Here is a 16,745-nt window from a genome sequence, read left to right as displayed (position 1 = left end):
TTTCATATTCTAATCATTTACTAGTCTACTAAACTTAAATAATAAGTTGGAATTGCATTAGTCTCATTAATTAAAGTCTCCAAGTATTGCTCGAATTGAGCCATTGTTGATCCTTCAAAAATAAAAATAAAAATAAAAATAAAAATAAAAATAAAAATAAAAATAAAAATAAAAATAAAAATAAAAATAAAAATAAAAATAAAAATAAAAATAAAAATAAAAATAAAAATAAAAACTTAAAACTTAAAAAATCTTGACCTTAATAACGGTGACTTTTGACCATGAATTTAATTTCTCATACATATAATATTTGAGTGTACAATTAAGTATTCGTTCGACAATTAAGCACTTGTTGAAGGTTCCGGCAACCAAGAGACAAGTCTTTTTCTTTGTAGTTTACCTTAGATCATAACTTATATTTTGAGGTATCAAGATAGATGGAGTAATGTCCTAGTAATTTAATTCACGTTATTGTTATATATAATTGAGTAAATCAATTTAACTTTTCCATAAATATAAAATTTATTTAAAATAATCACATAGGAGTAGTAAGTATTCATATAAGGGAAAATGTAGTAAACTTTATTTGAGGTAAGAAAATGCGGCAATTTATTCAAATATACAAGTATTCTTATCTTCCTCTCATAAAAACATTGGTAGTATACTTGGGATGTTTTTAATCACTACTTCTTTGAAATTAAATACATAAATCTCACAAAATAAAATAGAATAATGGATATGGAAGACAAGGATAAGAATTTTTCAAGCAAGAAAAAATTATAGTATTATTGGAAAACTTTGTTCACTGAGGCAGTCAGATTTTCACCAAAATGCCTTAGGATATTGAATATAATGATATTTACAAAATTAAAAAAAAAAAATCAAAGACCAGAAACAACAATAATATCCATTACTGTACAGATCAAAAGAAACATTTGCATTAAGAGAGAGGAGAAGATGAAGAAGATGTTTGTGATGGAGCTGCAGCACTCTTGCAAATAGGGCACCAGTTCTTGAGCCTCAGCCACTGACTTATGCACGCGATGTGATACGCGTGCTCACACTTGACTAACTCCCCGATAGCGTCCCCCTTCACGTACTCCTCCTGCAAAACACGCGAGACATGATGCATGTAAAGGTAAGGGAAATTTTAAATTTATGTTTGATTCAGTTCGGATATATGGTTTTTCAGGTCACCCCTAGATTTTTCCACCCTAAATGCAACCAAGATTGAATTCAATCTTGATGAACAGTTGATAAATCTGACCTGGCAGATGCTGCATTTGACATCATCTCCGTCTTTGCCCGATTCTTTTTCTGTCAGGGCACCCTGATGTACGTGTCGCTTGATGCACTTGTATAGTTCGTTTTCTGAGAGGGCCGTGCTAACCGTTCCCATGCTATCCCCTAGAGCCAACAACTCCTGCCAAATGCGGACGAGACAACATCAGAGAAACTGTAGGAAAAAAATCTAATGCTCGACATGAAGTAAGTATGAAAGACTCTACTATGAAGGAGGAACGTGAAAACAACCTCATACGACATGTCATCAATATCCAGTCTCATGTCCCGGTGCTGGTCGTATAGATTGAGGCCACTGAGGAATAAACTTGTCTCCAATGAGAGTATTTGCTGCAGGCAGGTAAGAGAGTTCGCATCAAAAATCCAATTTTGGAACTATTGTAGATCGAATCAGGTATGAAGAAGTAATAAGGGTGGTTTGAGTACCTCATGTGTCATTTCTTCATCCTGCTCGAATCTTTCGAGTGCTAGTAATACCTGCAGAGACAAAAATATACACACCATGTATCATTTGATCGGAAAACCTAACTCTGAGTTGTCGGATGACAGAAGTAACAATACCTCAGCAATACCATCCATATTGTATCGCTGCAACATGTCACGGTTCACAAAGTGGCTATAGCCATGCCCCATTACAGAATCAGGCATCAAAGTGGACCGGTTGCCGTCACTATTACTAGAAGGAGAGAGACTATACGAACTCAACCCACTCGAAGGGGCGTTGGGAGAGTATTGCTGCGATAATCTTGGCCTGCCAGTGCTTCTAGGTGGTTCGGGATGGGAGATGCGGAGGGAGGATTCTCTAAGGCTCGAGGTATTTCTCCCGTTTTGTCGAGAAGATAGCCTCGTTGACCTACTCTTGTTTACGTTACCCGACCCTCCTGTCCTGACCGAACCAGAAGTGGTGCTATCTGCACCAGAGGCAGACACAGAGGCGCTGCTGCTCGAAGACGAGGCATGTGTAGATACAACTGTCTGTCTCCCTCTACCGGGCTCGCTGCTAACCCCTTCTAGACTTCTCTTCCTCGTCACATTCTTGCAGGGAGATTTCGACCCCGATGATGAACAAGTAGGTGGTACGGCATCTGAGACCACGTTGCATTTCAGGTTTTTCAGGCACCTACTTCTGTTATTACCTCTATTAGTAGTGGGAGAAACAGCAGAAGCTGTCTGAGTATTTTGCTTGTTCGAACCAGAGGTATTCTGAACCTTTTTTCGAGTTCTGACACTTGATGGAACACTCCCACTACCATTTCTCGCCACGGGATTCTGTCCAGACTTGCTTGCTGATCCAGAATTATGAGCTGCAAGACTCCTACCTGGTGAGGATGTTGACTGTGAGGCTTCTGAATCGCCCGACTGACTACTTTCGGGTTGATCAAATGCCAACCTTTTCTTTGTATCAAGATATGACGCCTTTTCCCTGATCACCACAGAACCACTCTTAGACAAAGCTTCAACCGCTCCATTCCCGTCTGAAGAACAAAACGAGGACTTGGGGCTTTTGCCATTGTCCGAGCTTCTAATTTTCGTATTCTGATTCCCGTACTTGATTTTTCCACTGCATCCTATTCGGTTACAGAACTGAACATTCTGATCCTGGGCCGAGCTTGAACTAACGCCTTTCCTAGGTGCTCTACTCGTAGCAACACCTCTTTTGCTGGAGTATCCATTCATGATCGACTTTCTATTCTGTTGCATCAATATATACACATTTAGTCTTCACCGCATAATCAAAGAGCACAACACACACTACTTCTCGATTAAGAAACAGTATATTTCCCCCTTTTCTCCAAAAAGCTATAAGATTTGCTAAGATAAACAATCCAAACTAGTACAACGAATTTAGGATTCGAATGAATGAAATCAGGCCAAAACAACACGCATTAGGTAAACATATAAACCACCAAAGAGACTTACTATATCAGCCATATAACTATTTATACTATTACCTAAATGTGCAATGTTATTGAGAAGCTAAATCCAAAACTCACAACCAGTATCATGAGATTCACTGAAGAATGAAAACAGTGCCTAGTTTAGATTAAAACTAATGATTTTTTAAAAAGTTTATCAATGGTGAAGAACATACCAGAATACGAATTCAGAGACAGCCGCAGAAATAATCATCATAGAAGAGAATAAAATAGCCATATACATATTAGCCTCATCCAATATCAACTAAGGCAATTCAAACTCTTTTAACTGTACCTAAACGTGCAACGTTGTTAAGAAGAATAAAAACAGTGTCTAGTTTAGATTAAAACTAATATATTTTTCAAAAGTTTCTCAATTGTGAAGAACATACCAGAATACGAATTCAGAGATAGCCGCGAAAATAATCATCATAGAAGAGAATAAAATTGCAAGACACACATTAGCATCATCTAATATCTATTACAGCAGTTCCAACTTCTTCTTTTTTCTGTATAAGTGTTAATTATATGACAAGTTATTCATACTTTTCTTGTTAAAGGCACACTTTATCAGAATCTAAGTCACCAAAAAGGTTCAAGCAAAGGGGATTGATTATTCTTCTTCTGCAACTCTCTTCATCAACAAACAAACTCAAACAGAAGCAACATGACAATTTGATAATACACATAAATTGTGATTATTTTAACAACATGATCATATCAATTTGATATTAGGAGACTATTTAAATAAGCAAAACAAAGTAAGCAAGAAAACCAATTAAAAAGTCAAATCTTCACCACAAATCATTGACTATCCATCAAAATTGCAAATTTATCACAGCCCTAAAATACAAAAGTTGATAACATCATCAGAAAAACAAGAAATAGATTAAAAGATGATAACTTTGATATACACATATCAACAAAGCAATTTATTGGCATATATTCATATCAGAATCAATACTTTCATCATCAAAATCAAAACTTGATGACAACCTGATAGATTAAATGGAAACTAATCAATATTCCTGTGTTCTTCGCTTTTTCTCCTCCCTTTTGACTCTTTATTCTTTCCTCTTTTACAACGAAAGAAAAAACCAAGAAAAAAAAGAGAGGCTTCCAACAACCAATCTCTTTACAACGAGAAGCCTTTTCTCCCTCTTTTAAGTGAGAGATGAGAGAGAGGAATAAAGAAGGGAATGATTTAAATTTAGTATGAAATCATATTTGCGGATAATAACAATAATTATGAAGATCCGAGGATAATGGGAGACTGAGTATTATCGATTACCATAATTAAAACCATAAAACAAATTCCATAACAAAACAAACGAAGCGCTGAATTGCCCTGCTGCCTTTTGAGTCTCGTCAGCGGATCTCAGCCGTTGGGTTTTTTGCCGGCGAGATCGGACGGTTCGATTTTCGGCTTGTTGGGCCGCCTAAACGTCGTCTTCCTGGGCCCACTGGGCCTCATGACTTACCCAATCAGTAGGTGATTATGTATTGAAACACATAACTAACTAATTTGGGCCACATGTGATGCGCACGTGTTTCATTGTTCTAATCCCATTGTTAAAAAGATTACTCCTATCCACATTCATATTCGATATTAGTATAAAATATGTTCAAGATTATCTAAAATACAAAAAATTATCCTTAAGTATTTGTAGTTTTAATTTTTTTCTATTTCGAGGCAAAAAAATTTACTCTAGTACCTTATGAGCTATTATTAAAAACATTGCACTTAAAGAAAAGATTAAAATTTATACTATGTTTTAATCCCTTGTAAGTTAAGGGGAAAAAAGATTCAATTGAATTTTAACTTTTTTTATATTTGAAAATATGGCAAATTATTCAAGTAAATTATTTATTCAATTGAATTCTAACATACTTTATATTTATTCAAGTAAATTATTTAACAAATATATTATGAGCTAACAACATAATTACCCGTAACAGGAACTTCGTGTATAAACAAAAGCCATATGAGCTAAGAAAAATATAGTACACGAATCTTTATTACTTTGAAACAAAGCCATTTATAAGTCCCTACACTAATGGAGAATAGCATAAAAAATAAAAAATAAAAACTAAAATAGCTAAAGAACAAAAATACCTATTTTGTTGTGGATGAAAGAAATTAAATTACCAAAGCCTATTTTTTGTGGCCTCGATTTTAACTTCTATTTTTGTTCTATTGTCAATTGCTATAACTGAGTCACTATCATCCTTTATTGTTATTGGAAACTAGTTATTATTTCGGACCAATGTGATTTGTTTGGGTGGCACGACCTTAGCGGCATTGTGTTCGAGTCATGTTCATATAATATAATACTATTCAAAACAAATTTGGATATATTAAAGAGTAAATGCCAAAATTGGTCCTGAACATATTTCCATTTTATCATTTTGGTCCTAAACTTTATCTTTTGAATTTTTTTGGTCCTGGACATTTCAAATCGGATCGCAATTGGTCCTCCGTCAACAATTCCGTTAATATTTAACGGTCAACGATTTTAATCACAATTTTGACCAACTTAAACAATTTTTAATTATTTAATCATCAAAATTATTTTTAAAATAAAATCATAAATTATTTATTAGAAATAATTAAATAATTTTTAAATAATTAAATTTTTTATTGCAACTTAAACAATTTTTAAATAACAAAATTATTTATGATTTTATTTAAAAAATAATTTTGATGATTAAATAATTAAAAATTATTTAAGTTGGTCAAAATTGTGTTTATCATAAAAAAATCATAAATTATTTATTACAACTTAAACCATTTTTAAATAATTAAATTATTTATGATTTTATTTAAAAATAATAATTTTGATGATTAAATACTTAAAATTTGTTTAAGTTGGTCAAAATTGTGTTTATCATCAAAAAATTATAAATTATTTATTACAACTTAAACAATTTTTAAATAATCAAATTATTTATGATTTTATTTAAAAAAATATTTTTGATGATTAAATAATTAAAAATTGTTTAAGTTGGTCAAAATTGTGATTAAAATCGTTGACCGTTAAATATTAACTGAATTGTTAACGGAGGACCAATTGTGATCCGATTTGAAATGTCCAGGACCAAAAAATTCAAAAGATAATGTTTAGGACCAAAATGATAAAATGAGCATATGTTCAGGACCAATTTTGGCCTTTACTCTATAGTAAACTCTGCATATAATTAATGTGAATTAAAATGGCATACACATGTTTATTACATGTAAGTAACATGTAAAATTAGAGTATTACCGTATTATTACTATATATGCAATTCGGGTAGCGGAATTTATGGGTTGGACATAATCACATGACATAAAAGTTGATCGTTGGCATCAGAAAGGAATAGACAATTGTCGTTGACAATTAATTACGGTAAAATAATAAAAACAATATCAACCCCAAAAGGGCTGGGGCATAAATGTTGCATTTGAGGATGGCGGTGAAGTCGGTTCACCTCCTATCCATCTGGATCGATCATTGATAATGATCATGAACTACTTCATTCGTTCAATAATATAAGTTTGGTTTTGACTCAAATAGTGAGTGTAAATTTTTAGTGAAATGTACGAATATTGCTCAATGAATGTGCTCACAACACAAGCAACTAATACATAACATTTCCTAAACATCGAGCATACCCCAAAAACCACTCTCTAAATGAGCTCCTATCGGCACCACCAACATAGACTCTACTGGTCGAGTTCGTTAGTGAAAATTTTTGTATCCTGAATTGTTAATAAAACTAAGAAAAGCGTTGATTTTCCTGAAAGGCATTTTCTTAATTTCTCAAATCTAACATATCCATTATGATATTTTTATTAATTTAGGAGTAATATTTATGGTGTGGTAAATGGTGAACTTTTTAGGTGGAAATTCGAAAATCTCCTCATTTCACCTACCATATCAATTATATTTTCGGTGTAGGAGTATTAATTTTATTTTTAAAAAATGATTGGTTATATAGTAATGACCCTTTATTTAATCATGACTCATGAGCATGGAGTAAAATATTTGGGCCCTTTTATAGATTTGAATAAAAAAATGTATTAGCCCAACAAAAGATGAATTTATTAAACCTTATATTTCCCCAAATAAGCCCAATATGGTCAGCTTCTTCCCCAGCTTCCTTCCCCAATTCACTGAACGAACCTCAATCTCCATTTCCGCCGGCGTCACCTTCTCATCTTGGAAGGTTCTCCACCGCCACTCACTTCATCACAGGTTTTCTTCTTCCTCAATTTTTTTTGTGGATAGATGAATTTATACTAGTTGAAAACTTCATGTTGAATTGGGGCACAGTTGTGAACAGTTATTGCTTTTGTACTGTCACCATTCTTAAGATTCTTATCCTAAATAAGATCCTATTGATTGGCATATTGTGTATAAAATCAAAATGGCTAAATAAGTTTCTCGGCTTGATGTGAAGAAAAGTGAATCGAACATATATCGTCTATATGCTGTCCCTCCTCTAGAACATTCTTTTGAATTATAGCCTTTTTCCACCAGCTACATCAATGCAGCAGCCTATGCAGGAAGTAAAATCACCCGAAAGTAGAAATGCTACCACTATACGGATGCTGCTGCCATTGCATCTCACATGTGGGCTTGGCTTAGCTTTAGCTTTCTGGGCAGCACTTGATTTTTGTTCACTCCTGCTCATCCAAAATCCTTCCCAAACTCTCTTTATTGCATGGGTATGTAAACCTCCACATATTCCTACATTCAGTCTTCTGGATTTTTGTGCTAACTTGTTTTACTTCTGTGGTCTCTCTCAGGCTGTGCATGCTCTTGTTGTGATCCCTGTCTTTAGTCAGTTTCGTCTCGATCCTGATAAATGCTCTGTAATTTCAGTTTTTTGTTCCCCTATTGTCTATATTTATGGGCTTTCGTTTTTAAGTTTCTGCTGAATTATTGTCTCGTCTCAATTGTTTCTGTTTCTTTCCAGTATGTTAAAGCTATAGTGAGAGGACTGATGGGTCTCCCTGCAGGTTAGTGCTATAAACTTCTTTTCGTCTGTAACTTCTCTTCCTTCTTATAGATGTCTGTTTATATTAAGAAAATAAAATAGACTTTGTAAATAGATCGGCATTAGAATGGAACTTTTCTATAAATGCTACTACTGATAATGAAATGCATTTTAGAGTTATGCTTTAAGATCCTAACTGTTGTCTCAGAATGATGGTAATTGGGCTGATCAGAGAAATTTGATAAGAATGAGAAAACCTCCTGTCATGACAACACGAGAGGCCAAGGGTTTGTAATGTGATTCGGTACTTGTAAATTCTTTCTCACAGTAATAGGAATCAGGAAGTTCAGGATAACCGTGTAGAACATATTTAGTGTTCCATAATTATGATAAATTAACAGATAATAACTCATAAGCTACTCCCTGCTTTGTGAAACTAATTCATTGTTGCTCTCTATTTACATCAGTGCTAAGATGAGCTTGTGTTTTATGGTTTATATTTGCAGGTGCTTTAGTTAATGCTCTTGGAGCAATTGTATTGGGCGCACCAGTTGGAATTCAGTACGTGAATTTGTTTGCACTATCGCGATTTAAAAAAAACTAAACCTTTGATTTGGTTGGATAAAAATGGATATAATCTGACAAATCCTCCAGCATTTACAAAGTCCACTATGGTCAGCCAGTTCCTTCTGGTTTCCAGTCTCTGATTTTTGGACCAGTTCCTCTGTACGATTGTCACAATTTGAACTCTTTCCTAGTGTGTTGTTCGGTTCCTTTTGCAGTACCGAGTATGAGTGGTGTGGTCTTGTCAAATTGGTCAGCCTCGCTGTAATAGTTGCTGATCTATACTTCCTTTTTGCTGTTACAGGCACTTCAAAAAGACAGTTCATTGGTCTCTTCTAATGTCGGTTTTCACAGTAGGTTTTCCTATATGAAATCATTATCTTTTGCAAGCTATTATGGTTGTCTTATATACTCAATAATTGATTCATCTAGAGGAATTATGCTCCATTTTCTCATTTACTGATAAAGGAAGCAAAGGACTATTCCCCCCCCCCCCCCGAAAAAACATGATATCAGGGCTCATGTTTGCCATGCTGTGATTGATGCAGTTTGCACCTGCAGCTTCTGTATTTGGCTCATCATGGACCGACTGGCATCGGATATTCGCCCACTTAAAGTAAAGTTATATACTACCTCACAGTTCTCCATGTGCTAAGGCAATTCCTTTAATCTTACATGGTCCGGGTTCTCATTATTACAAATCTCCAGGCCTATTCAACCCATAGATTTTATAATCTGTTTACCTGCACATGGAGCCATCATCGGGGCTTGGTTTGGTGCGTGGCCCATGCCTCTTGACTGGGAAAGACCCTGGCAGGTGCGGAACCTTGCCTCTCTCATCTTTAAATATATTTCCCATCTTGAAATAGTTCTTTCAAGAATGCTTCAGTCTTTTTATGTGCTTTGCTATGCATCCATTCAAATTCAAAGGGACCCTTTTTTTTCGGATTCCACTGAAAGTGACACATTTCTAAGAATAGGAACATAACCTTTCTACTACTTTATTTCTCTTCTACTTTATTCTCTCAATTGACCCCACTAAACAATACTGCATAAAATGTCGGTACTGAAAAGAAATGGTTCACTTTGAATGGGACACAAGGAGCACTACTATTTTGTGTTTTTAGTTTTTGGAAAATAAAAGTCTACAATATGTAATGTGTTGTATATATACATTTGATACAGGAGTGGCCAATCTGTGTGACTTATGGAGCTATTCTTGGCTATTTGATTGGCGTTATGGCATCATTTGGATTTGTTGTCTATTATCATAACAGACAAAATCATTCTAAGAGGGAATAAATATGCATTCCTTCACAGTTCTCATCTTGTAAGGTATGCATCAAAATTGTCTGAAGGCTCAACAAATTGTTTGGTTTTGACGAATAGACTTTTTGCAGTGACTATTTTCCCTGTCTCAAAGTATCGACGTGTCACGATTCATCCTTACTTCATAGCGGAGGCGAACAAGGCTAAGGTGCGGTGAGAGGATGCATTAGATCTCGTTCGCCTCCGCTACTAACTGTTGATCCCGCCCAATAGTCAGAGACGGGGTGCTTTAGATATGTTTGCTACTATACAAACATGCAAACGACGGAGCAATACCTTTTTAGTGAATGTGTTAGTTTTTTACTCCATCCATCCCTTAAATATAATCAATTTTTTATCCACAAATAGTCCATTTCCAAATGGACTAATATTTATACTTTATTTCCAAATGGATAAACACCATTTTACAACATACTAATATTTATACTTTATTTTTACCATTTTTATCACATGGTCCATTTCCGATTATTTCTCCATTCAAAATACTGCATTTACTTTTATTAATCCGGGACTTTGGTGTTTCTAACATGTTATTTGACAAAAAAATATATTTATAGTAGTTTTTTTTATTTAAATCATCAATGAAGGTTAATAATCTTAGAAAAGATCATATGGTCTATTTTTCCAAAATCTAAATACTTAGTAGTATATTGTATGATAATGGAATCTTAGACAAATTCACATTACTTAATGTCGAATAAACAGTGAAAATAATCTGAATATGTGAGCCGAGGCTTCGCCATGGATTGCACCATTACTTTTGTCAACCGAGCGGGTGCACCGCAACGTTGGGCCGGCTATCCCCAACAATGTCCCCGCACCGCATTCTCACCTGTATATAGACTTAAAAGTTAGTACTACTATACTATATTTTGTGTGCATTTTGATATTTGTAAATAAAGAAGGTGGTAAAATGCAATTAACCATTATGAGGCTCCGCACTCAACCGCTTAAGCCAAAGAAACGAAAACGTATTTATATTTCTTCAGCTGCGCATTTTTACAAACAGTTTGGATCCATCAGCGAATGGAATTTCCTCATCAAAATTCGTTGCAAAACTAAGCAGTTACCTCCAATTTCCATCTCCGCGATGCACCTCGTCGCCTGCTTGAAGCGTCGACGTCTTCCTCTTCATCATTTCCCGCGTAACTACTCTCTCACTGTCGGAGCGCCGTGAATTGTTTATTTATTGTTCAATGCTTTCTGTTTCTGGAGTGCGGTGTGTCGATGTGATTTTGTACTGAATTGTGAATATTGTGATCGGTTGATGTATATATTGTTGAATTTCGCGTGCAGCTGTGAGGAATGGAAACCCGGATGAGGCGATCAGGTTGAGGCTGATGCTTCTCGGAGGGCACAGCTGTCTTGTAAACAGAATGCATGGTGCTGATAGCTCATTCAGATTGTTGCAAGCTAAATTGTGAGGATATGGAGTTTAAATTGTGTTCATCTTAGAATTTTTCCCTAAATTATAACTGATGAACCCAATTCTAACAGTCAGTGCCGAACATATGATTAGTTTGCTGCGGTATTTCACCTAGTTTTGGAGCAGCTTGGTCTTTCCTTTTCAATTTCTTATGCTGCCGCCTGCTTGTGTTGAATGCAGTTTATCTAGTGATTATTCCAGTGTGCATGGTGAAAGTCCTTCTGCTGAGTATGCAAGGTTGAGGAAAGAGTCACTAGAAAGTCAATTTGGACGTATGCTGGGTTCGAAAAGTGTTTCTGTTTTCTACCGTTTTGGCCCATTCTTAGCTTTGTACAGAGCTGCAATAATTTCATTCTATGTGTTGAAGCTAACTGTTTGGCGCTTCTTCGTCCATGATATGGACAAGCGTTCAGTTAAGGTTAGTTGTGATATGTCAAAAATAAGTGTACATTGGATTTCTTGGAGAGTTTTTGGACAAAGTAATGTTTCCTCTATTATACAGGACATGCTTTTGATAATTTCTCCCATTAAGGACATTAATTTCATAGTTCATACTGAATTATGTAATACTTGCCTTATAACTGAAATTTCATGATTCTGGTTGTTATTTCCTGTTGTACCCGTCTTATTTGTCTAATCATGGCTTACATACGGATTGATATCTTGCAGTTTCGTGAAATGCTTATTCGCTTGGGGCCTTTTTATATCAAGGTAAGTTGTGTTTCAATTGGGTTAATGGTTTCTATTCTGTTGATCTTCTTAATCCTTATTCTGTGTTATTTGGTTGACTGTTAAAAATCTGATTAGGTGAATGTTGGTTAAACCTATTCCTTTCTGATTTACAGCTCGGGCAAGCTTTAAGCACAAGACCAGATATACTTCCTAAAGTGTATTGCCAGGAACTTGCTAAATTACAGGTACACATATGTTTGATTTTGTTTTCAAATTCCGATGGTTGCTCAACAGGCTTGGGTATCTAATATTCATACATTAATCTTGGTGCACACATTTGTCCTTGTAATTTGAGATACAACCTCTATCAAGAATAATACTGAACTCATGTATAAATGTCAGGACCAAATTCCACCATTTCCGACTGATGTTGCCATTAAATCCATTGAGTCGCAGTTGGGGATGCCAGTATCGAAACTATTCGCTGATATTAGCAAGGAACCTGTTGCTGCAGCATCACTGGGGCAGGTCTATAAAGGTTAGAGAACCGAGATCTGTTAAGATAAATTATATTTGGCATGCACCTCTGGTTGTTTCTTGGTAAGAGGAGTTAAAATCAGGAGGTTTAGTGGGGACTTGAGAAAACTTAAACTAAATATGTCTTTTTGTTTCAAGTTCTGCAGCTCACCTGCACTCTGGAGAGCTTGTAGCCGTAAAGGTTCAGAGGCCCGGAATGTCCCATTTGTTGACCCTTGATGCCCTTCTGTTTAATATGATTGGAGGCCAACTTAAGCGATTTGCCAAAGCTCGTAAAGACCTGTTAGTAGCAGTAAATGAAATGGTGAGCTTTCTGAATTCCACTTCTTGGACAGAGATTACACGTAAAAAGTGTACTTTTGCTTCTTGTGGTTATTCTTTTATCATATCTATGCATGCTATTTTCTAGTTAAAACTAAATCTGGTTCACATATACTATCGCTGGAATGGGGTTGTTGTTGGGATTACAAAACCCTAAACATGATGAGATTGTTGTGCCAATGGATAGGTAAGACATATGTTTGAGGAGATTGACTATATTTTGGAGGGTCAAAATGCTGAGCGCTTTGCTACCCTCTATGGCTGCAAGCCCTGTAAGTTTTTTCAATTATGGCATCTTTGGTGCTCTAATTTTTGGGTAGTGTGTCTGCTCACATCTGCCCACTTGTGAAGTTCTAGTGGCCTTGGATGTGAAGTAGACACTTCATATGGTAATACCACATAAAAGTACAAATGTTTTACGGTTTTACCAGGGTCAAGCTATTCGTGTCAGTTGCCTCTTAGAATTTTATATACTGGGAGAATTGATGTTGACTCTAGAGAGCATCTGAATTATTGTGATCTTTTATATGAATATAACCCCGTGTGAGCCTTGCTACTGCATTTATGAGTTTCTGGAACTGCTAATGGGTAACCTTGTAACAGATTTATGAGGTTCTTTCTGTACATTTCATCTAATCTCAGTCTTTCGATATTTAAAAAATCCTAGATAGTTTATGAAGACCACACTGATGGTGGTTTCTTGTCCATAGGTTTTAAAATAAACTGTTGTAATATTTTTAACATCTCCTTAAGAAGCTAATTCTCCCTACATACAGATTATTCAAGAAAATTTTGAATTTGTTTAATTATATGAATTGTGCTACTATCTTTCCTGAATTAGGACTTGAGTTGGAAATACAACATACTTTGATATTTGTGGGATTTTTGAATTTATAGGTTCCAGTCGTTTAGTTTTAAGCTGCTCATGTGCATGATGTATTACTTGAGTATTTTTACTGATTTTCAGATAATGAGGAAGCAAACTCGAAAGATACTGTAGGACATCAGCAAGTCATTGGCATCAAGGTTCCCAAAATATACTGGAATCTGACCCGCAAAGCTGTCCTTACTATGGAATGGCTTGATGGAATCAAGCTCACTGATGGTAATCGTCTGAGAGATGCCTGTTTAAACCGCAAGCAACTTATTGATGAGGTAATCGAAGAGGGCAGGGGCCCTGAATAAGTGATCTGCTTTTCCTCTTGAGTTCTTCGAGTTTCTTGTGATTTAGCCTTTGATTTATAAAATTACCTGTAACGGGTTTGTAAATTTTAGGGTCTATATTGCTCACTGAGGCAATTGCTGGAGGTTGGATTTTTCCATGCCGATCCCCATCCTGGAAATCTAGTTGCCACTGCAGATGGTTCCCTTGCTTATTTCGACTTCGGCATGATGGGTGATATTCCACGTCACTACCGCGTAGGGCTTATCAGAGTGGTAAGGACCATTCTACCATTCTTCAACTGATCTTAATCCTCCCTGTTTAATCTATTTTCATTCTCCCCCAGTTAGTGCACTTCGTGAACCGGGATTCTTTGGGTTTGGCAAACGACTTTCTCTCTCTAGGATTTCTACCCGAAGGCGTTGATGTTTATTCTGTCTCAGATGCTTTAAGTGCATCGTTTGGTGATGGAACGAGACTATCCCAAGATTTCCAGGTCCTCATGATTGGTGAACAGTACTCGTGATTTGTTGAATAACCTCAGTCGTCTTAACTTCTTCTTCCTCTGGATTCAGAGCATAATGAACCAGCTGTATGATGTTATGTACGACTTCAATTTCTCTCTTCCTCCGGATTATGCCTTGGTGATAAGAGCCTTGGGATCACTCGAAGGAACTGCAAAAGTTCTCGACCCTGGTTTCAAAGTAGTCGAAAGTGCATATCCGTTTGTCATTGGTAGGCTCCTCAATGACCCAAGTCCCGACATGAGAAAAATCTTGGGCCAACTCCTGATCCGCAATAACGGCTCCATAAGATGGAACCGGCTGGAGAAACTGGTAGGTGGCTTCTTACTGTCCCCATTAGCTTGTTTCTTCTTCAAATTCACAAAAATACACAAGACAACCCGGTCGATAAAATTATAAATATGTGTTGCACTGTTTCAGATACTGGCAATATCCGAGCAAGCTGACAAAACCTCTCCAGAATCTAATGAGACGCCTTCAAATCCATCGGGATGGAAAGCATTCAACATGCGGGCCGTTGTTGCTGCCACCGAGGATCTTCTTCACTTCATTCTGTCCAAGAAAGGTTCCAAGGTACGGGTTCTTCTCATCAGAAATATAATCAAGGCAGCCGATACTTTCCTCGAGGAAGAAGTAGTTTCTTGCTTCTCTGAAGAAAAGCTTCGAACAAGAAGTTTGAACTACGAGGTTAGTCTCTATGTGGTCTCCCATCCGTGCAACATCGGATGTAATCATATGATTTTGATGGTTGGTGTTAAATTCGACAGGACGACGAGGCGATGCTGGCGAGAATGATGAGTGGTTTAGAATCTTTTAGACACGCAGTGAAGTTAGCTCCGGAGGTGTGGAGTGCAATGGCTTTACGCCTAGCGTTAAAACCTGAGTTTCAAAGATTTGCATTTGATATATTAGTAGCAGTCTCGGCACACTCTCGCCGCAAATTGCCACATTCTCTCTGGATTTGTATATCTAAGATTATGCACAACTTCGCCTGACATTTCTTCTACATCTCTCTCTCTCTCACACACACACACAAACACAAAAGTAGCGACAGAGCTGGCATAGGCAAGTTGCAGCACCAAGCGGGGGCTTGGCCGGAGCAAGGTTGGGTCGGGTGGAGAAGAGCCGAGCTAGCTTGGATCCATAGAAGAAGAAAAAGAAAAAGAATTGCACTTTCCGGTCTTCAATAGATGTCTCATATTGTTAGATTGATGCATGTTTAAAGAAACTGTTTAATTTTGTGAAGGAAAATTGGTGAAAAAAGTTATTGGAACGTGGAACTATTTGTATATTTAATTTTATAATAATTGTGAAATTAAAGGAATGTTGGTTTCTTAAACTAAAAATAGTAAAAATAAAATAAAATATTTATGACGACGTTGAAATAAGAAAATATGAACATTTAATAGGGAATGACCGGGGGAGTAATAACTAGGAGTACAAATATTTCAATCTAAGGGCAAATTGACATCAACTTTTGCACTATCTTGTAATTTTTAAAATTAATTGGAAAAATGATAAAGTTTAGGTTTATTCGCAATTATTCTATATTGAAAAAATCTAGTCACATTTGAAATATATTATTGATATTTTTCAATAAGTCAACGTTACTTTCTTTTTTATAAATAGGTTAACTCATTTAAATCACATGCAAAGATATCATATGGTTTTTAGTTTGATATATAAATTACAATTTCATAATTCTCTCTCTCCATATGCAGATGTACACCAATCAACTCTCACGTGTCAATTAGTGAAATTTAGAGCATCCACAACCGTGCTCTTGCCAGCGGCACGGTTGTGGGCCCGGGCGGTACTATTCATGCCTGCTCTCTGGCAAGAGCACAACACCCACAACTGTGCTCTTCCGCAAGGACGAGCACAATTAATATAAAATTCAATTACACAACAACATTTTCATAATACTAAAATTCATTAAAAAAACCACAATAAAAATTACAAATTACAAATAAAATAAAAAGACATAATTAAAATCCTAAAAATTAAAA

General features: G+C 35.9%; 3 protein-coding genes across 7 annotated transcripts; 2 read left to right on the top strand and 1 right to left on the bottom strand.

Moving 5' to 3' along the window:
- Positions 1-758: 758 nt before the first annotated feature.
- LOC121744964 (E3 ubiquitin-protein ligase MBR2-like) lies at positions 759-4,513 on the bottom strand. 4 transcript variants are annotated; one of them, XM_042138671.1, is made up of 6 exons: positions 4,215-4,513; positions 1,864-2,994; positions 1,729-1,779; positions 1,534-1,632; positions 1,268-1,423; positions 759-1,105 (listed from the first exon to the last, which is right to left on the bottom strand). In XM_042138671.1, exons 2-6 carry the CDS (start codon positions 2,977-2,979, stop codon positions 941-943), a joined length of 1,587 nt encoding a protein of 528 aa, XP_041994605.1. In that variant the 5' UTR covers positions 2,980-2,994; positions 4,215-4,513; the 3' UTR covers positions 759-940. The 4 variants fall into 4 exon arrangements, with proteins under 4 accessions (XP_041994605.1, XP_041994606.1, XP_041994607.1 ...); XM_042138672.1 differs by lacking the exon at positions 4,215-4,513 and adding an exon at positions 3,611-4,191; XM_042138673.1 differs by lacking the exon at positions 4,215-4,513 and adding an exon at positions 3,395-3,595.
- A 2,837-nt stretch (positions 4,514-7,350) lies between these two features.
- On the top strand, positions 7,351-10,439 carry LOC121744751 (uncharacterized protein C1450.15-like). Of its 2 annotated transcripts, none has more exons than XM_042138372.1 (10): positions 7,351-7,456; positions 7,768-7,929; positions 8,011-8,076; positions 8,181-8,223; positions 8,708-8,762; positions 9,070-9,118; positions 9,314-9,381; positions 9,474-9,582; positions 9,951-10,100; positions 10,166-10,439. In XM_042138372.1, the coding sequence occupies exons 2-9, from the start codon at positions 7,810-7,812 to the stop codon at positions 10,065-10,067; spliced, it is 627 nt and encodes a 208-aa protein (XP_041994306.1). In that variant the 5' UTR covers positions 7,351-7,456; positions 7,768-7,809; the 3' UTR covers positions 10,068-10,100; positions 10,166-10,439. The 2 variants fall into 2 exon arrangements, with proteins under 2 accessions (XP_041994306.1, XP_041994305.1); XM_042138371.1 differs by having other exon boundaries at positions 7,742-7,929.
- Positions 10,440-10,574: 135 nt separating this feature from the next.
- On the top strand, positions 10,575-16,060 carry LOC121744750 (uncharacterized protein slr1919-like). The gene is made up of 14 exons (XM_042138370.1): positions 10,575-11,239; positions 11,391-11,514; positions 11,701-11,938; positions 12,190-12,231; positions 12,366-12,437; positions 12,595-12,730; positions 12,876-13,033; positions 13,238-13,322; positions 14,018-14,205; positions 14,326-14,487; positions 14,559-14,708; positions 14,788-15,048; positions 15,157-15,423; positions 15,504-16,060. The coding sequence occupies exons 1-14, from the start codon at positions 11,008-11,010 to the stop codon at positions 15,729-15,731; spliced, it is 2,343 nt and encodes a 780-aa protein (XP_041994304.1). The 5' UTR covers positions 10,575-11,007; the 3' UTR covers positions 15,732-16,060.
- Positions 16,061-16,745: the final 685 nt, after the last annotated feature.

Source organism: Salvia splendens, chromosome 8 (assembly GCF_004379255.2).
Source record: "Salvia splendens isolate huo1 chromosome 8, SspV2, whole genome shotgun sequence".
In the NCBI taxonomy this organism is placed as follows: Eukaryota; Viridiplantae; Streptophyta; class Magnoliopsida; order Lamiales; family Lamiaceae; genus Salvia; species Salvia splendens.
This window is presented reverse-complemented; position numbering and strand designations above follow the sequence as displayed.